The following is a 19,854-nucleotide window of genomic DNA, read 5'->3' as shown; positions in this document are numbered from 1 at the left end:
AATTATAGATTAGTAAAAATCCAATTTTAATTATCTGTGCAAGACTACGTACTATAAACTTTATAAAGTCAATCTTACTAAATGCCAAATTATCAATAATAATGTAGTTTGTTGTACTTTGTCCACAAATAAGATATGTCCCCACTCCCTTTAGCTAAGGATTAAGGACCCCCCTTACAAATTACCTTTTAAGTAATTAAAATTAAAGGGGGTCGTCCCAAATTGGCACTCCCAATAATTCAATAAGGAATTAAGGACCACGTAATTATTTGTATAAAGTTTTTTGTTTTGTCATTGGTCACCTTTCTTTTTTAGGGGAGCATCTACCCTATCTAGTTGCAATATTTGTTGGTATGATTCATAATTTCCTTATATAATGTGTTCATGACCTAAAAATTGGCTAAACATGAAACTTGTATAAATGGATGCCATGCACTCATATGCATTATTTATGACCTTTGCTGTGAGAATGTGAGTTATCTTCGTGTCATATTGTGTTAGATATTGTGTTATATGCAATCCTATTTGTAATCTTACTATTTAGTTTAGACGATATTTGGGTGATGAGTCATTTTTCTTTGGCTTCAGTTCAGTTGAAATATGGTCATATATAAATCTAATTATGATTAATTTATTGGGAAATCAATCAAATATCACTCACTTTTAGATAGAAATAATGTAAAATCGTGTTGAATTCGAGACCACTAGTAGTATGTAGAATTCACAAATTTGAGAATAATATCATGATAGTTCTAGAGCTAGAGTGCTAGACAGAGTGGCAAAACCATCAAACAATATACTTTACATCCACAACTTTTGGCCCAAACATGTCATGGACCTTTTCCAAACTTTTTGAATCCTATGGTTTGGCCTACATTTGAGAGTTGAGAAATTAGGCCATCAATATCTACAAATGGTTGTGCGGCCCAAAACAAATGGCCTAAAAATTATTCATCAATTCACAACCAAAAAACGACATGAAATTTGGAACGAGTATAATGAATTTACAAATACATGACTAACATGAGTATTATTCCTAGAATTTTACTTAGGACTTTAGGAGAGTGTTTAAAATTATCCACATACCATGATTATAGATCCTCAATTATACAAGATTATAAACTCTAATTTAATTTTTTTTTTTTCCTTATGGATAAACATATATAAGACGACTCACTCTTCTTGCTAATCGGTTCTCATATGTATATATAAGAAAAATTATTTCCGTGATTAATTATTGTCCTTGATCCTCAATTAAATGCTTATTAAGAAGTTAAAACTTCCCCAACCACACCTTGATATTGACCTCTCACCCTCCAAATACCATATAATATGTCATGGACTTCATATGAGCAAGTTGGAACTTGTTATGCCACAAAAATCAGTTATGACCTGGCAGATAGCCAAAGCCTTTCCACCACTTAGAATCCAAACCAACCCAACTCACCCCACCTTATCCTAAAAAGAGAGCCAAAAATAATTAATCACAAAAATCACATACCCTAAAAAAAAAAAAGTTAAGCAAACAAAAAACAAACTTTATCAACATTTTTTGAGAATGGATAGTAGAGATGACCACCCTTGCAACCAACACCACCATCAATTCAACCACATCCAAAGTCACGGCCTCCGGTACACCTTTTCCAACCTTCCCCGGCCACTACCAATGTCGGAAAAAATTTCTCTCCACTCATCCTATCCATACCAATCGTCGAACAATTTCTCTACCACATGGTGAGTTGTTAACACGTACAATATACAACTACTAGCTAGTTTAAATGGTAAAATTCATTGAGATTTCTTTTAAGGCGTTACATTATCACCTACTCGTGTTATTAAATTATAATTGATTATGGCAGTAACAAATGATCAAAGCAAGACAAAAGTGAGCTCTAATTCAAGGGTTGGAAAATCAGAAGCAGATGAAATAGTGGATGGGATGGAATTTGGGGAACTATGCAATGAGTTTGAGTGCAAAAGTAGTCCATTGGTTGAATCAACTGCTAGACAACTTGTACGTGATATCTTAGAGCTTAGGGAAGGTAATCGTGCACTTGGCACTTTTGCTGTTTCTGTTAAATACAAGGTAACTACATTTTTATTTTTATTACTCGTATTTTATTTATTGTATTGTATTATACGAAGTATAAAGTTATTTAATCTGACTATTATATGCTAGATTTAATGATGATCATACCAAATATTGACCGTCATTTATATAAGGTGTCTACCAGTTTAGTAAGTAAAGCGCTTATGACTAGACTTACAATCAAGATCCGAGACCCATTTGCCTTCCTTTGTGACTCTCTATGAGCACCTCCCCTGCCCCGGCCCCCTGCCTCGTGTCGAAAAGGTGTGAGTACATTGATGACCCCTTGATGCAAAATGCAGGATCCAGTTAGAAGCTTTACTGGACGAGAGAAGTACAAAAGACCACTTTGGATAACTGATGCACTAGACAATCCTAAAGTGGTAAAATTATTATACTACTACCTAGCTAGTTTAATTCTGTTTCATATTAATATCAATTTTTTTTATATAATTCTGTTATATTGTTGATTTGATCATAATATATAGACAGTGCAAGAAATGATGATGCAGTCAACAAGTGTGCTAAACATCAAATGGACCCTCAAAGGGAAGCCTAAGTCAATTTTGGCTAGCATAGGTGGAGATTTGATCATTAAGGTGACTTCTAAGTTCACCTTAAACCAGATTAGTGGCCAAGTAATCGAGCACGAGGAATCCTGGGATCTATCTGCATCATCACCTATAGCTCAAGCATACTTCTGGTCATCTCGCCGCCTCTATGCAACGAAAGAAGCTGGGAAGGATGCGGTGGATTCTGTTAAGGAACTCGGTAGCAAGGTTTCTTCCCCTAAGGAAAACATTGAGATATACCCTGATCCTTCTGGTGATCCCACCAAGGTAACTTCATTTCCAATATTATTGATTACAACTTGTCCTTAATAATTTATCTACGATATATAAGTTGAAGATAACAAGACCTTAGTTGTTACACTCCACTATCAGCAATTAGACATTATCGGTCATAAACTGGTCATAGAAGGTAGAAATTGACGCGATACAATATGATGTAACTAATGGTAGAAGATTGATGCATGATTTTCTAGGGTTTTTTTTAGTTAATTGAAGATTAACAATGTTTGTTTTTCATGTTACAGTTCTTTCAAAGGGATGACTCCTACCAAAGGGATTTGTACCAGATTGCATTATTCCTAGCACTTATTTACTTTGTTGTACAGTACTTAAGGAACACTTTGTAAAATTTACATGCTCGAATCGTTTATACTTAGTATGTCTTTTTTTTCGGGTAAAAGAAAATACGTAGTATATTACTATAAATAAGTATATAGCATATACTTCGTACTTATTTATTATGTATTTTCTATATTTCAAAAGCGATTATAAATTACCATTTTTATATGTAAAATAAAGATTCAGAAATTGTTGCAAGTGCTAATACAGAAAGGTAAGCCCAAGGCCAGAAAGTGTGAAGGTAGCTGAAGCTTCCTCTTTGTCCACTCAGATCATAGGTATTCTTCGCCGCCATGAAAGCATGGAAAATAGAAGGCATTAGGAGAATGATGTTAAATCACATTATACATGTATGTAAATTAATGAAATCGGACGAAAAATCAATTGATAACAGCTCCTTCGCAATATAAAAAAATTCCTAGAAAAAAATTAATGGATTTTTTAATGATCAATTGTGAAAAAAAGGTTAATTAGCACAAACAAAAACAATAAACTCCTCCCAGAAATTAAAGAGTTAGCTGAAGAAAGATCATGGGCGCCTACAGTATACACAGCTCCTGACTCTGAATCTTTTACTTTGATGCTCGACGAGCCTGTAATTCAGCAAGAAAACAGTTCAGACAGAGATACATTTATAAAGGTGACATTGTATCGTTTTTAGAATTTTTCAGACAGCCTCGAAATTTTTGTATGAAATAATACGAATGGCTTTGAATAATTGGACCAAAATTATACTACTGCTGGTCTGGAGTGAGACCGGTTTCACACAGATCTTTGCACAAAATGATACTCCGTATTTCTTTTTTCAAAATAAAAATCATTTGTGAGTTGCAGTGGAGGTTATGAAACTCACAATTGTATTCGGTCCATCCAATAGTTTGATTTACAAGGTCATAAAACACTACTTTGCCGGAGAGCACAATATCTGTAGCATAGCAACGAACCATTATTAGAAAAAGTAAAGAAGCTGTAAGAAAACAACCTTATTTACAGGGGCAGAACTTGCAATACGATAATTAAACACTGATTTTAGAAATTGCTATGATATACAAGTATTTTATACCTCCCAAGATGGTAACATCTTTCCCGTCTCTAGATTGTAATCCACTGTTCATCCAACCTACACACCACTTATTTTCCTGAAAAACAAAAATTAGCACATTTAATAACACAACTGATTTGCAAAGAGGTGTAAGATATAAACCTAAGTATTCTACATTTTAAAGGTTTAGCACAACCTTTGCATGATGAGTAGTACTACACACCATACAAAATAATGAAATGTTACTTGCATTCTACAACAAGCCCCCTAGAAACTTTATTCCGAGATAAGAAAACATTCCAGGTACATATACTTACGCCTTCAGTGAGTGGAAAGAAATATTCATGGGGATGTACTGTCAAGGTGAGAGAATTTGCAAAACGGAAGATAACATTGGGGAATCCATCGTCAATTCTGGAACACAGGTGAAACAATTAGTTACTCAGAAAGTAAGTAAAGCTAAGAAAACTATAAAGCATTTGGAAACAATTAGTTGTGTAAACAATGTAATAAACAAATCATAAACAGGTATTTACAACATGTGGAGAACTATTAGTCCACGGTTTTTTAAAATCAGAGTTTGACCACTATTTCCTCGACAAATATAATGGTCAAGACCTCAAAAAATGTAGATGTCTTGCATTAACAAACAAAGGGAAATCAGTAATCAGAAATATTGATCTCAAGGAATCTTTGGCTTTGGGTGTAGCACTTCAATCTGCCTATAAGTATAATTTTACTTTAAACTTGGTAAAAGAAAATCCCATATGACTATCTCATACTTAAATTAGGTACATTGTTTAGAAGTTATTTTCTTCTATTACTTAGTTTAGACATAATTTAATCCTATTCAAGCTTTGCACTATCATCTATCTTTTTGACTCCTTGTAGTGTATTCATCAAATTTCATCCGAACACACCCTTGTGACCTGGGTATCTTCCAGATTCAAAATAACAAGATGGAAATAAAATTTAAATTATGTTCTTCCTACCAAGACTTTTTACTCTGAACGATAATAAAATGAATATAAAAGAGCACATAAACAAACAAGTAGAGTCCAATTCAGAGAAACGCTATCATAAATTTCAAGCAAAAGGAGACTTACTTTCCAGAATATTGAAAGCATTTGAATTGATCCTCTACAGTATGTAATTGTAGCTGGGGCTGCTTGGCAAGAATCTTTGGAAAACAATAGAAACCAAAAAAAATAAGTGTTACATATTCAGCTTCCACAATAGCAAAATCCACCTTCCTATAGAATGGACATAAAGACAGAGCACCTACTGTGTTAACAATCTTGTCATAAACATCATCTGGGAGATACGCCAAAGTAGTACCACTGTCAATAATTGCTCCCCTATCGCTCCCAGAGGTATCGGTATCGAGTTTTACAACCTCGCCATCCACCTCTATACTTTTCATGACAACATTGTAATGTGCCCTAAGAGGGTAGTAGCAGTCTGATTACAACATACATAGCAGGTCTCAATAAAAGCCTAATTAAACATGCAAACATGTATATTATTTTACCACAGAAGTGTAGGCAATCATGTTCACATAGTCCTTCTAACTACATTATGCATATTGAACTTATACCAGTGTTAGAATCTTAAGAGTGATCGAAAGAAACTGTTACCCCATAATAGCAATGGAATATTATTGCCTTTCCTAAAATACCTCTTGAAGTCATGATGATAGAAAGAGAAGAGTGTGAAAATGATTTAATTAATAGTGCCTGTAAGTAAGATTATGTAATTTCTTTGATTACCAGCAAAACTGGAAGGCTTTTTATAAAGAGCAAAAAATTTACACTGCAAAAGAATCATTTATTTTTAACAACCAAGAACCGTTATTGCAAGAACTTTAATCTGCAAACAATAAACTCACTACCTCAAGTCCCCAATATCTTTCTCCATTACAGATATCATTGTCATGCAACATTCAAAAAAATACCTCAGGGATCATCCTCTCATAAGACCAAGTGATTCAAATCTAGCTTATAAAAAGAAGGCTAAAAAAGGCCCTAACACAACAGAAAATAGAGATGGAAAGAAGGCAAAGTTTTTTAAGCAAGTAACACTTCAATCACATCACCATGCAAATTAAAAACGGCTATTTCACCAAATGCCACTGAGTAATTTAAAAATTTACCAAATGCCATCGGACTTTTCAGAATTCACCAAATGCCACTCAGTTTTTTAAAAATTCACCGAGTGCCATTAATGACCAACGGCCGTTAACTCCGTTAGTCATTGGGGGTTAATCATGACACGTGTCATGATATAATTGGTTAATTTATCTTAATTCATAAAAATTAAAAAAAAAAAAACTAAAAATTAAAAAAAAAAAAAACCACAAAAATTTCCCAGCCATCCCCACCACCGCCAAACCCAAGCCCCACCCCTTACCTCGCCGGGAAACGGCCGGCCACCACCTTAACCACCAAATATCGGTCGGCCGACCCTTTAGCCCCGCACCTGACCCACCGCCGACCCCTAAAACCACCCACGCTGCCCGCCCCGACCCCAAAAACCACCCACACGTACAGTCGCCCCGACCCCCAAAACCACCAATAAAACGCCCCTCCTCTCTTCTCCCACCGTCGAAACGACCGATTTCGAGGGTGGGAAAGGAAGGAGCGGCGATTTTGGCGACGGAGGTAAGGAGAGGGTGCTTGATTTTGGCGATTTTGGTGACGGAGGTAAGGCCGTAAGGCGACCGATTTCGATGTTGGTGGTTTATGGGGTCGGGGCAGTTTGTGTGGGAGGTTTTGGGGGTCGGCGGCGGGTCAGGTGGGGCACCTAAAGGCCGGCCGACCGATTGCTGGTGGTTAAGGTGGTGACCGGCCGTTTTCCGGCGAGATAAGGGGAGCGGCTAGGGTTTGGCGGTGGTGGGTAGGTGGCTAGGAAATTTTGGTTTTTTTTTATTATTTTTTGTTTTTTTTTAATTTTTATGAATTAAGATAAATGGTTCAATCATATCATGACATGTGTCATGATTAACCCCTAATGACTAACGGAGTTAACGGCCGTTGGTCATTAATGGCACTCGGTGAATTTTTAAAAAACTGGATGGCATTTGGTGAATTCTGAAAAGTCCGATGGCATTTGGTGAATTTTTAAATTACTCAGTGGCATTTGGTGAAATAGCCGAATTAAAAATAAGCATTAACACAACAAAGCCAATGAAATCACCACTTATATAACCTATGTTACACAGACTGTCCATTACATCTCAAGTATCCTTGTCAAATACTCAACACCAAGCATGAGTATGGACACTTCACAAGTAAATAATAACATAGATATGGAAAAAATGAAGGAAAAAAAAACCGAGTCAAACATTTACATGTGGACATGTACGAGCACCTTGGAGCAATATAATGCAAGTGATGCAAAAGCAAGTATAAAAATAAAATTACAACAATAGATAGCATGACATACTGGTTTGGAATTAATGGAGTATGATTCATCTTAGGCTCGATAACACGGCCAATGGAAAATATTCCACCACCCTTTTTATTGTCCAGGCAGTGAGAAAACATCTTCTGCACCTTTCCTGAAGCTGCAAGCTGTGACAGCACAGACGAGTTTGCTTGTCCAAAACCCATTATCCCATCAAGTGCTTCATCTGCTGTAATGAGCTGACCGGATTGTTTAGCACCACAACTGATAGAGACAATACAATATTCTCAGAAGAGCATCATTTGTAAATTGACAGAAAGAGAGCATAAGTAGTTATAATGTAAACAATGTTTGACTGTTCCCATCCATTCACATGAAAAATAAAAAAACACAGTTCTAAACAAGTTATTACCCAAAAACAATAGAGCCATTCCCACTTGTTGTTTGCATATTCCCAGAGACCCTATCATAATGAAAATCATCTTCAACAAAGTATCCAGAAGTTGTGCTCCCATCACCATAAGTTACTTCATATTGACAAAGCATATCTGGTTGGCAACCAGATAGAGTGCCCTGGTATATCATGGTACATTGAGAATCATCACAGTTTACTAAGTTGGCCGTAGATGAAGTCTTTGGATCATAGAGATTCAGCTTTATCTGCATGAACACAATAACATGAGTTTCCAAAGCTGACAAATACAGATTAATAAGGTCAAAATTGGTTCAAGAGATTACGCATAACATACTCCAAGCCCACTCTTCTTGGGGCACTTTTCGCATCCCTCACAGTTTATCCACAAAACATCACTTCCTGTATCAATCTGTACATGATACTCCTTAGGAGGCTTTCCAATCTTAATTTTCGTAAAGTACAGCCTACAAACATAAAGATATTCTAAAAATCAATAATTTCCTTGTTATATTAAGGATTTTATAGACCCATGAATCTCTATACACTTGAGAATATGATGTCATAATTTTCCTACTATTAAAGCAGCATATCACTGGTAATCTTTTAAAAAGTTTAAGGATCAACTTGAATTTTTGAGCCTGTTAAAACACAAAAGTACAATTTAATCCACCTTCTCTACATTTTATTCTTGAATTAACAGCTAGTGAGGAATTACACGTATCATCAGAATATCCCCAAGAATGAGTCATTTGTCCCACCTTAAGATACAGAGTACTTTGTATTATGCAATATGCATCATTTAAAATGAACTAAAGAGTTGAGCTATTTGCCAAAATCTTAGCCACCAAGACCTTGTAAGGCTAAAAATAGGGAAAGCAACTTTACCCTCACATGTCCACCTCTTCACTTTTATGATTGGTTGAAATAAGGTAAAGTTGATTTTGCTATCATTTAGCTCTTTATAATTTTCTTTACACAAAGATAGAAATACTTCAATTCCACCTCTCCCCAATATTCCAACCAAAGGTTTTTGTGGGTTGTTTCAGAATACCATCTACATTACCCTAAAAGTTAATACAAATTCTTTTACAAGACGGTCTGAAAGATTCCATTCATTTTCGAAATACAGTCAATATTCAAACCTTAACCAAAATACAACTAACACCTAATTTACCAATTCTTGTATTGGATGGTCTGAAAGGTTCCATTCAATTTTCAGAACACGATCAATAAAACCTTTACTAGTTTACCACAAACACCTACTTTACCAATTCTTGTATTAAGCGGTCGAACGAGTTCCATTTCATTTTCTAAACACAATTAATCAAACCTAAACAATCTACCACTAACACCTATTCAACCAGCCAATTCTTGTATCAGACAGTCTGAAAAGTTCCATTCCAATTTCGAAATACCATCAATTGAGTCCTTAATTTAACCAACAATAATCAAATAAAAGCAACTAAATGCATCAAATCAAACAACACATTAAAAAAAATATACAGTATAACAATTACAACTACAAATTCAAAACCAATTAAAAAAAGAAGATAATTAAAATCATGATAAATGAGAGAGAAAATAAAAATAAAGAACAAACCCAGCATCAGAAGGCTGCCCATTACCACCAAGAGGCAAATCAACAGCATCAAGCATTCTACCATGGCGACGAACATCATGTGCTCTAAGCTCCTTCAATGTTCTATTCCCACCTTTAAATTTATGTTCAACCTCAAAAAAAGCATTGCCTGAAACCATTAAAATCTCGTTGCATTGCCAAATACAAATTACACCCAACACCATTAAAACTCTTAGATCCATTGCAACCCAGAAAATTTCTGAAACAACCCACAAAAATCCAGATTCAAAATTCAATTTTTTTTTGTATTTTTTGATTTTTTAAATTTTTTTTTGATTTTTTTTGGGTTAATTTAAAAATTGAGTTAAATTTGAAAATGGGATGATTTTGAAAATGGGTTATTTAAGTGGAGAAAAGGAGAAGAAGCTGGTGCTCCATTGATTGACCAGGTTCCTTAAATTTGAGGGAAGAGAGAGAAGAAAGACAGAGAGGAGAGAGAAAGAAGAAGAAATCAGGGGAATAAAAAAGAAAAGGTAAAGGAAAATGAGAGATCTGGTTTGATGCAAAATATTGAGACTATTTTTGATTTTTGGCTAAATTTCTTAAATATAGGAGACATTTGACTGTCAATAAGATATTCCGATTTTGCTTCCTCTACTTCAATTCTTCTAGTAACATTTCTTCTCAATTTAATCGAACCTTCTTTTGTTATAGGGCTATAGTAAGTCTTGTACATAGTCCCATGTTTGACGGTTCTAATTTACTTTGTAGTTGTTGATTCGTCACATGATATTTTATTAATATTTGATTGATATAAAAATGAAGATATGAAAAGGATAAAAAAATAAAGATAATTAATATGAAGTTTATATGTTTATATAATTTACAAAGACATGTCTTTTGATAATTGAAAAGTCATATGGGACAAATAAATAAGGATAGAAGGAGTAATATGAAACACTTTTTGGTCCCTATTTGTAAGTGAAGGAACAGTAGAGAAAGTGATCTGAGTTAAGCTATGTGGCGCCAATTCTTCTTAATACATTGTTAATGTCGTTCGATGACGCGCGATGGAGATGTGGTTGGTGTGTCACTAGATCGGCAAGCGAACATTGTAGTCCTTCTCCCTCAAGGGGGATTTTCGGGAAAATGGTGAATTAAGGTAGAGTAGATGTAGTCATGCGAGTTGATCCGACAGGTGGTTGATCAAAGGAGTACAGTCTCATTCGAGCAAAAGAACGTGACTTTCTTCTCGGAGGGGACATTGCCTGTGCCAAAGACGAGCCTTTAGATTAAATCCTTAAAAGTCAAATAGAACAAGTAAATAGGAACGGAAGAAGTATTATGTTGTCCGTATATTGTTGATATGTTATTCTTCATATACTACCTCGGGTAAGTTACAACTAAAAAAAATCGGAGGTAGTATTAATTTTGTAAGATTTGTTTATAAGAAAAAATCATTCCTAAAAGGCTAGAAATTCAACTTTTTTATACTTTGTTTGGTCAATTAAACAACACCTATGGCCCTGTTTGGGAGAAAGCTGAAAGCTGAGGCTGATTGAGTTAGTTGATTTTGACTAACTGATTTTATTAACTAATTTGACTAACTTATTGTATTAATTGATTATATAAAAGTGTTTGGTAAATAGCTGATAGTTTAAAGGTGATTGAGTATGTGAAATGACCAATAAGCTAATTGTGGGGTAGGTAGTTTAGATAGAATTTTAAATTAAATGAGGTTATAAGTGTCATTTCACAATAATTAATGAATAAGCTAATTGAAAAAGCTTACTACCAAACACTTGTATCCACTTTAAGCTAATCAATAAGTTTACTACCAAACACTTGTATTAGCTTGTTTGACTAGTCAATCAGCTAAAGTTAGTCAAATAAGCTAATATACCCCCCAATAAGCTAACTACCAAACATTGCCTATCATAATTGGAGAATATAGATGAAATAAGGAAGATTGAAGAGAGTACTATTCCAATTTCCAAAGTCTGAAGTAATTTGGTATCCACTTTAAGCTGGTGATTGTAAAAAGAAGTTACTGAGTAGCTTCTAGATGGTAGGTTCGTTAGTTTTTTTTTTTTTTTTTTTTTTTTTGACAAAATAGGTTCGTTAGTTTACGTACCTTTTTATTTCTTTCTCTCAGCAAGTCAATTTTCTAGACAGCCTCTGTGAGTTCTGACAAAGGAATAAAGAGAAAATCCGCATGACATTTATTTATACAGTACATAAACATGACGCTCAACACATGATTTTCTTTTGTGGAAGTTATCCCACCCTTTTCTTTTCACGTGTTCAAGCATCATCATGCTTAGCTTCTTCATTTAGTTTCCTATAGATCCAAATCTTGACCTCTTATGTTGGGCTACTAACAAATTTTATGTACGGATGATCATATCGTGTGTCCGGGGTTACTTAAATATTGAGTGATTTTGTCAGGAGTTAATCGGTTAAGGATTACTTGAGGGGTTAAGAGATTACTCGGTCAGGAATTAGTTGAGGGATTACCCAGTCAGGGATTATTTGAGAGGATCAGTCAAGGGTTACTCGAGGGGTTTGATCAGCAGTTACTCGGTCAAGTTTAATTTGCTTTAATGTTATGTCATCTTAATCCGATAACTGATTATTTATCTGATGAGTTGGGATCACTTTTATCAGTCCAAACCTTCTTCGCATACTGAATCTAACACTTTTACGGTAATTTTCATTACTCTACTCACAGAGGAAATAGTAGCAATTTATATATATCTACATTTAAGTACACCATAATCGTCAATTTTTTTTTTAAAAGTCACTTCTTAATTACTATTTGATTATTTAAGCATTCATTATCTAGGGAGATTGTATTAGATAGAGAATATATTTTGGTAACTTTTAGGCAACCTTTTTTTTCTTTCAATTTAGGAAACAACATTACAAGAAATTAAAAACACAATCACACTACACTAGACCATCTATGAAACATCAACCGATCTAGACAAATGCCAAATCTGAAGATGCAATACATGGCCTATTTATTCAGTTCACAATACACCCAAAAACTTGAGGAAAATCAAAGCAAACTACACATATTCGGTTACACCATAGAGTGATGATAACTGCTTGATTTCAGAGTTTAGTCGCAATTGCAAGGGTCACAGCTGCAGTCATCTCCACAACCACACTCGCTTCTGGAATACATCCTAAAATTTAAGAAAATAAAAATTATTAGAGACGTAACGTTGTCTAGGAAGGTCCAAAATGTACACAATTATATCCTTATGATTTTACTAGCACAATTGAAGACGTATTATATAAAGTCGCACAAATAGAGAGAGACTTTATATATCACTACAACAAAATAAAGCAAAGGTAACAATGAAAAACCATTGCCTAATATAAAAAAAGTGTTGCCTTGTAGCTAAGACAACTCATATGAGGTGTAAATTATGCCCCCGTTGTCTATTCATAAGTCAACACATTTTTATTCAAAGGTAAAAATTTTGAAAGCTTAGGTAAAATGATACATAAGGCAACACTTTAACAAAGACAACAAATGAAAATGTTGTCATCTAAGAAGATAATTCAAAAATGTTGTCACTCCAACCACAAATGGCAAGCGGTTTTGGATGAACCGCTTACCAAAATGTAAATGGCAAGCGGTTTGAGCATTGAACCGCTTGCCATTTGGTCAAAAAAAACCCTAGAAAATTAAAACCCACTAGCTCATGCCCTCATCTTCTCTCTCCTCCGTCCCCTTTCCCCTCATTTTCACGCTCTCTCTCCTCTGATCTATCCCCTCATTTTTTCTCTCTCCTCTCATTTTCACGCCCTCTCTCCTCTTTCTCCCCTCCATTACGCCTCAGTTCTTTCTCCTCTATCTCCCCTCCATCCTTTATCGTCTTCTCTTATCTCCTTTCTCAACCTCCCTTCTTTCCTTTCTCATGCCTCACCACAACGAAGAACGACGGACACATATCTCACGCCTCACCACAACGAAGAACGACGAACGCCTCAGTACCCAACGACGAGAATGAAGAAAACGTTTGGGTTCAGTTTTCCGGCTCGGCGTTAGGGTTCAAATCGCTGCCTCTCAAGTCATATCTCACTTGATTTTCCGGTATTTCATTAAATTTTTAGCTAATTTTTGAGTTTTTGCATATATTATGTTTGTGTATAATTTAAGATCTGAACCCGGTATGTTTGTGTATAATTTTCGGTTTTTAGCTTTAAAATTTTGTTGTTTATAATTTAAGATCTGAACCCGGTATGTTTGTGTATAATTTTCGAGTTTTTAGCTTTAAAATTTTGTTGTTCATAATTTAAGATCTGATTTTTTTTTTTTTTTTTTTTACACAAAAGATCTGAAATTAAGTTAATAATTATTGTTGTTTATTTTTTCAATTTATTGTTTGGCAGATACGGTGAATCGGGATAGGGTGTGGTGGTAATACGGGTTAAGGTGGTTAGTGGTGGCGGCTGGTGGTGCGCGCGACTGGTGGTGTGCACGGCTGGTGAACAAGAGCAGCATCAGTTTTAATATGCTTGTTTTTTTTTTTTTTTTTTATTTTATGAAAATGTAATATTACAACAATTAATTAATAAAAATATTAATATTTTTGCATATATTATGTTTGTGTTTCAATTTAATTGAAAAAACTAAAAAAAAAAAAAAATAATTTTTTATACCCATAATGGGCAGCGGTTTGGCGCCAAAACCGCTGCCCTTTCATTACAAATGGCAAGCGGTTCTGAACCGCTTGCCATTTAAAAGGCTAATGGCAAGCCCCCCAATGGCATGCGGTTCAAAACCGCTTCCCATTAGGGGGTTTGAACAGCTTGCCATTATGTTTATTCTACTACTGATATGTTGTCATTTTAATATAAATGTTGCTATAGATGGCAACATAGATATTAATGTTACATTTTTCAAACAATAGTTTTGTTATTGTTATCTTTTGATGCAACAATTATTATATTTGTTGTCTTAGACAATTAGACAAGAAAAAGGTAACACTTTAAGCGACTGTTGCCTTATATAGTCTAGAACAACACATTTTTTTCTGTTACTTTAGTTCAAGGTAACAAATAAGTATTGTTGCGTTAGATTATTAAGAATAACATTTCTATAAGTGTTGCAATGTTAAGTGTTGCCTAATTTCATTTTTTTTGTAGTGTATGGACAATATTTTATACATTTGAACCACCATAACAATTTACATTACTACTATATATTGTTTCTAAATGCCATTATAAAACATATCAAAACCGCTTGCACAAGTTACATCTATTTGAAGTATACACCATGCAATTAGTTTCCGATTTGGGATTATTATATTTCCTGGCAACTTCCAACTTAATAGTTGTCAAATTAATGTGTCTCCTTTACTAAGGAATATTAATAGAGAGAGGCCTTTCAATAGGTTTATTAGTTGGGGTCCACCCCCATGTAATATATTACTTTAATTAATTAGGTATGCTATCATTTATGAGTGAGAGCTTAGAGATTCAAATCTCGGACCCTTTTATATTTTTACTAGAGAAGATCATAATATAGAACACTAGGCATATTGCAAGGCAGCTACCATCATGGTTGAATACCTTGCATACCATTCTAGTAAATTACGAGTAATAATCTATTCAAGAAGCTAAGGTACGTTATATACTCATATATATATACCTGTTGCAGTTGCAGTCGTCGCCACAGCTGCAGTTATCGCCACAACCACAACTTCTTTGTGCCATTTTCGTTCTCAGAGATTGCTGATTACGCTTCGCAAGAAAGGTTGTAAGAGAATTTGAATTAAGAAAAATACAATTGTATGTGATGAATGGAATGAATGGACATTGACATCTATTTATAGAATGTTTGAGGCATTATAAAAATGTGTAACATCACAATCATACACGTCTAATGTGTTAGATTATGGTATTTAATTAACTAACCAAGTCAACCGTACAATATGTCAACATCAGCAATATTATTGTGTAGCAAAGGTACGGTCTTGTATGATTCTTTGATTCTTTCTCCACTTAAAGTGTGAAAAAACTCATGAAGGTATCATTCATCAAGCAATTAACCTACGTGGTTTTGTGTTTGGTCGTTGGATATGATTATCGTTTTACAATAATAATTTTGAATAGATATATAGTATATGTGATTATTATTTAATGTCGACAACAGATATATATAAACCATCTATCACTGTCATTCCGTCTAATTTAAAAACGGAGCATGTACAAAAAAAAAAAAAAAACTGATTTTACAAGTTTGTAAAAAGGTTTTTAAGAAATGTTCTTTTTACATGTTAAATCATTAATTAATTAGCTAAATATTGTAATCCCTGGTATAGTGGTATTTGAGGTTTAAAGTAAAATACTTGATATAATAATTAATAGATACCTTATGAATAAATAATTTATCAAATCTAATGACAGTCAACATTGAATAATTCGAGCTACACTAAAACAGCATGAAGAAGGACTTCTTTGCAAGTTGACATCAAATAATTAAAACTATAGATAAATGCACTCCTAATAGTGGATTAGTGGAATCACATTATTTTTATTTGTAAGATTTGGTAACCAAAAAAATAAAATAAAAATAAAAAGAAAAAAGAATAAGCTGCCATTAAAAAATCATATAAGTAGTAACAATAATTAAGTTTTACTAGAATGGCTTGCATAATTGCATTTTTCTTTCAAAAAAACAGAAAAACAAAGAATGGCTTGCATTTTTATGCCATCCATATTCTTTCATTATATAGAGCCCAATAAAAAGGCCAGATTTTGATCCAGGCCCAATTAATATGAGGCCCAGTTTCTAAGTGAGCTGGTTATGGACTATTTTGGATCAAAATTTTGAAATCTGAAATTTATGGTTGCAAATAATTTGCTATCATCAGCCAATCAACACTTAGATACGTAGTAGATAAAATCTTTAACATTTTATTAATTTATTTATTTATTTTGGTTTTTGGTGTTTACATTTAATTAAGTCTCTTCCACAATATTTTGTGGATAAAGCTCGATATCCAAATTAGGAGGAAATCTAGCCTTCAACTTGTCACAGTAGACACTTTTCAAAGATTTAGCCTTTAGGCTGAAGGTGATGATTTTTGTTTTCTTATGTAGAAGAAATTTAGAAATTTGATAAGTAACAAAATTTGATGTTATAATGAGTCATATTTTATATTGTACTTATCTTTTGTTTTTCATTGTGATTTTTTAGCAGTTAAATTACCATTGGTATACAAAAAATAAACTACTCTTTCTGACGAAATGGTATAAAAATTAAATTTATCAAGATCCAATTAGTTGAAATTGGTTTGTATAATTCACATTATTACATATTACGTATATGATCTTTGCTATAATAAGCATTTTAAATAGTTAATCAAATAATATCGGCATATACCACCACATGCATCATACACGTTGGCATATACAAGATATATGTACTACACGTGTCAATTGGACGATGATCTATGCTATAATGATTGTCCTACCAATGAAGAAACTAGATATTTAAACACCCATTGCTTTACTACCACAAACTTACAAAGGCATATAGAACGATCCCTTTTCTCATTCTTTTCTACAAACCACAAAACACTTCATTTCTTCACTCATTCATCTCTCAAAACCCAAAACTTTCCCAAAACAACAAAAAAAATTCATTTCAATGGCTCTCAATCTATCTCTATCTCATCAATCATGGACATCCGCAACTAATCCGATCGCCTCATCGGATCACACCCGTTGCTCGGCCCCCGGAAGCCGGTTGCTGAGACGGGTCGAATTTTTTGGGAGTTATCAAAAGAGTAAAGGGATTTTTGTGAAGAGGAAAGATAGAATGAGAGGTCAAGTAAGAGCAAGTTTAGAAGCAGTTGGTACCCAAGAAGTGGAAGCCATTATTGGGAAGGTTACCCAAGTTAATCAGGACACTTTCTGGCCTATTGTTAATGCTGCTGGTGATAAAACTGTTGTTCTTGATATGTACACTCAATGGTAAAATTCTTTAACAATTACTCAATTGTTATTTTTTCTCAATTTTTTAAAGTTGGAATTTTCTATTTTTGTTATTTGCTTTTGATTGCTTATGTTAGTGGTTAGTTTGGCTTTGTTTGTGTGATCGACTTAATTTTACTAAAATGTACTCGTGTTAATGTTATATCCTTAACGGATGAAGGTTCTTACTACGTATTTATCACAAAACTGAGGAGTGTGTACATTTGAGGATTGAGGTTTTGGAGAGCCCTTGTTAAAATCATACAGGACTATTTTTCCACACAAGTTAAGATTCATTGCTCTTTTATAAGCATTTAATTAGTTTTCAATCTTTAAGTTGTGCCACAGATGGTAATGTGAAATGTTATTTTGAATTTGGGATTGTTCAAAGCATTCTTATTCAATAGACTACAGCTAAAAAGATTGAAATCAATTAAATGAGTAGCTAAAATTGGTGATCCTACTAATGCAAACTTTTGGTGGAGTTTCTTGTATTATGGATTGAAGTAGCTTGATTGCAACCTAGCAGCATTATTGGCTTATTGCCCCCCTCTTTCGCGGTGTACTTGAGAGCACTGCCTTGCTTAAGAATCTTGTTACTGTGATTATTGGCCTAGGCAGGCTGCTTCGTTGATTCTATGGTGTTATGTATAATCCGAATTCCTCTGGATTGTCGAAGCTAGACCAAGTTTGGATCATATTTTGGCTATGTAGCCTATGTTGTATCCCTTAACTTATGAAAACAGTATGATTATGTGATACATCCCAAAACGACAGCATTTGTCATGTAATCTATGAGTTGAAAACTAACAGTCAGTAAGAATGTTTGCAATTGCATCATTTGCTGTGAAATTTCTGAACATGTTGTACATGTTAGTATGGTACACTTGTTGGCTACTTCTAGTCTTCCACTTCTCTTGTTATGAAGTTGTAGATATTATAACAAGAGAAGTGGAAGACTAGAAGTGGAAAACTAACAGTCAGTAGACACTTCTCTTGTAGATATTATAGAAATGACTTCCTCCGGAGTAATTAATCTATCATCAAAATTCCACACTGTCATGACTCTTGAAAATTGTTGTGAATTCGTGACCTTGGAGTGGGCATTGTGCTTGAATGCAGAGATCTATTTGTGCTGCTTATAGCTTTTATACAGTAATCGTTGTCCCTCAGTGTCAGTACTCTTATGATACCATTAGTTCTAACTCGAGTTTTACAAACTGTGAAGGTGTGGTCCGTGTAAAGCAATGGCTCCAAAGTACGAAAAGTTAGCAGAGGAATATCTTGATTGCATTTTCCTGAAGCTTGATTGTAACCAGGAAAACAAGGTACATATCGTTTAATTCTGTTTAGTCTAAAGCTTCTATTATCTGTCAAACGTCTCAAAGTGAATTATAATGATGATGTGATTTTTGTAAACATGGGCAGTCCTTGGCTAAGGAATTGGGCATTCGAGTAGTTCCTACTTTCAAGATTCTAAAGGAAGGCAAGATTGTGGAAGAAGTGACAGGGGCCAAATATGATGCATTGGTAGCAGCCATTCAAACTGTTCGAAGTAGCTGAACAAACACTCTAGTGTGCGTGTGTATATATGCTGTAAGATCGTCCTTGCAACTGACTCAGGAAGTGGGAAATGAGACATCATCGACAATGGCTAGTACTAAGTTGTAACCACTGTCTGCTGAGAATCTTGTATGAACAAGAGCTGTAATTTGTATATTTTTATGAAGTAAAGGAAATTTTAGCTCTACTAGAAGCAGTTCCTTGTTACATTTTTATTCTTTTCATAGACATTTGTAGTGCAGTTGTGCTTGCTTTCCCTGGGCTAGTATAATTGCCATTGCCACCCTCTTGAGCATTCTACTCCTTCCCTCTCCATAATATACCCCTAAGGCACACACACAAACTAGAAAGCAACAAAATAAACTAAACACCCCAAGCCGTAAGGGCTACACTCCATTATTATACCCTCCGAGACTAATCTTGGCCAAGCTACTCCACTCAGGCCGTCCAATAAAATAACATGAAGATCCTTAGGGCTACACTCCATTATTATACCCTCCGAGACTAATTATTGTTATGCAGTCACCCCATAGTTAGCTAACCAATCTACTTCTCTAAAGCAATGAGAAATTA

General features: G+C 34.4%; 3 protein-coding genes and 1 long non-coding RNA gene across 4 annotated transcripts; 2 read left to right on the top strand and 2 right to left on the bottom strand.

Moving 5' to 3' along the window:
- Positions 1–1,220: 1,220 nt before the first annotated feature.
- LOC110701081 lies at positions 1,221–3,340 on the top strand. The gene is made up of 5 exons (XM_021878672.1): positions 1,221–1,734; positions 1,860–2,086; positions 2,392–2,472; positions 2,578–2,928; positions 3,186–3,340. Exons 1-5 carry the CDS (start codon positions 1,572–1,574, stop codon positions 3,285–3,287), a joined length of 924 nt encoding a protein of 307 aa, XP_021734364.1. The 5' UTR covers positions 1,221–1,571; the 3' UTR covers positions 3,288–3,340.
- Positions 3,341–3,447: 107 nt separating this feature from the next.
- LOC110701080 (aspartic proteinase-like protein 2) lies at positions 3,448–10,362 on the bottom strand. The gene is made up of 10 exons (XM_021878671.1): positions 9,742–10,362; positions 8,476–8,605; positions 8,139–8,386; positions 7,766–7,990; positions 5,607–5,763; positions 5,428–5,501; positions 4,639–4,735; positions 4,343–4,418; positions 4,133–4,204; positions 3,448–3,872 (listed from the first exon to the last, which is right to left on the bottom strand). The coding sequence occupies exons 1-10, from the start codon at positions 9,960–9,962 to the stop codon at positions 3,721–3,723; spliced, it is 1,452 nt and encodes a 483-aa protein (XP_021734363.1). The 5' UTR covers positions 9,963–10,362; the 3' UTR covers positions 3,448–3,720.
- A 2,213-nt stretch (positions 10,363–12,575) lies between these two features.
- On the bottom strand, positions 12,576–15,531 carry LOC110701079. Its single transcript, XR_002507312.1, has 2 exons — positions 15,389–15,531; positions 12,576–12,911 (listed from the first exon to the last, which is right to left on the bottom strand). It is a non-coding gene; the product is annotated as an uncharacterized LOC110701079 (long non-coding RNA).
- A 1,730-nt stretch (positions 15,532–17,261) lies between these two features.
- On the top strand, positions 17,262–19,488 carry LOC110701077 (thioredoxin F-type, chloroplastic-like). The gene is made up of 3 exons (XM_021878670.1): positions 17,262–17,718; positions 18,947–19,046; positions 19,147–19,488. The coding sequence occupies exons 1-3, from the start codon at positions 17,393–17,395 to the stop codon at positions 19,279–19,281; spliced, it is 561 nt and encodes a 186-aa protein (XP_021734362.1). The 5' UTR covers positions 17,262–17,392; the 3' UTR covers positions 19,282–19,488.
- Positions 19,489–19,854: the final 366 nt, after the last annotated feature.

Source organism: Chenopodium quinoa, unplaced genomic scaffold, assembly GCF_001683475.1.
Source record: "Chenopodium quinoa cultivar QQ74 unplaced genomic scaffold, ASM168347v1, whole genome shotgun sequence".
NCBI lineage: Eukaryota > Viridiplantae > Streptophyta > Magnoliopsida > Caryophyllales > Amaranthaceae > Chenopodium > Chenopodium quinoa.
The sequence above is the reverse complement of the archived record's forward strand: the minus strand, read 5'-3'. Positions and strand labels throughout refer to the sequence as shown.

Excerpts from the sequence above, each read along its gene's own strand:
- LOC110701080 (XM_021878671.1), bottom strand. The coding sequence starts at position 9,962 with ATGGATCTAAGAGTTTTAATGGTGTTGGGTGTAATTTGTATTTGGCAA. Across the intron at positions 4,419-4,638 it reads TCTTTCCACTCACTGAAGGC|GAAAATAAGTGGTGTGTAGG; the intron begins GTAAGTATATGT and ends TTTGTTTTTCAG. Across the intron at positions 3,873-4,132 it reads TGGATGGACCGAATACAATT|GCTCGTCGAGCATCAAAGTA; the intron begins GTGAGTTTCATA and ends GCTGAATTACAG.
- LOC110701081 (XM_021878672.1), top strand. The coding sequence starts at position 1,572 with ATGACCACCCTTGCAACCAACACCACCATCAATTCAACCACATCCAAA. Across the intron at positions 2,473-2,577 it reads CACTAGACAATCCTAAAGTG|ACAGTGCAAGAAATGATGAT; the intron begins GTAAAATTATTA and ends CATAATATATAG. Across the intron at positions 2,929-3,185 it reads CTTCTGGTGATCCCACCAAG|TTCTTTCAAAGGGATGACTC; the intron begins GTAACTTCATTT and ends TTCATGTTACAG.
- LOC110701077 (XM_021878670.1), top strand. The coding sequence starts at position 17,393 with ATGGCTCTCAATCTATCTCTATCTCATCAATCATGGACATCCGCAACT. Across the intron at positions 17,719-18,946 it reads CTTGATATGTACACTCAATG|GTGTGGTCCGTGTAAAGCAA; the intron begins GTAAAATTCTTT and ends CAAACTGTGAAG. Across the intron at positions 19,047-19,146 it reads ATTGTAACCAGGAAAACAAG|TCCTTGGCTAAGGAATTGGG; the intron begins GTACATATCGTT and ends AAACATGGGCAG.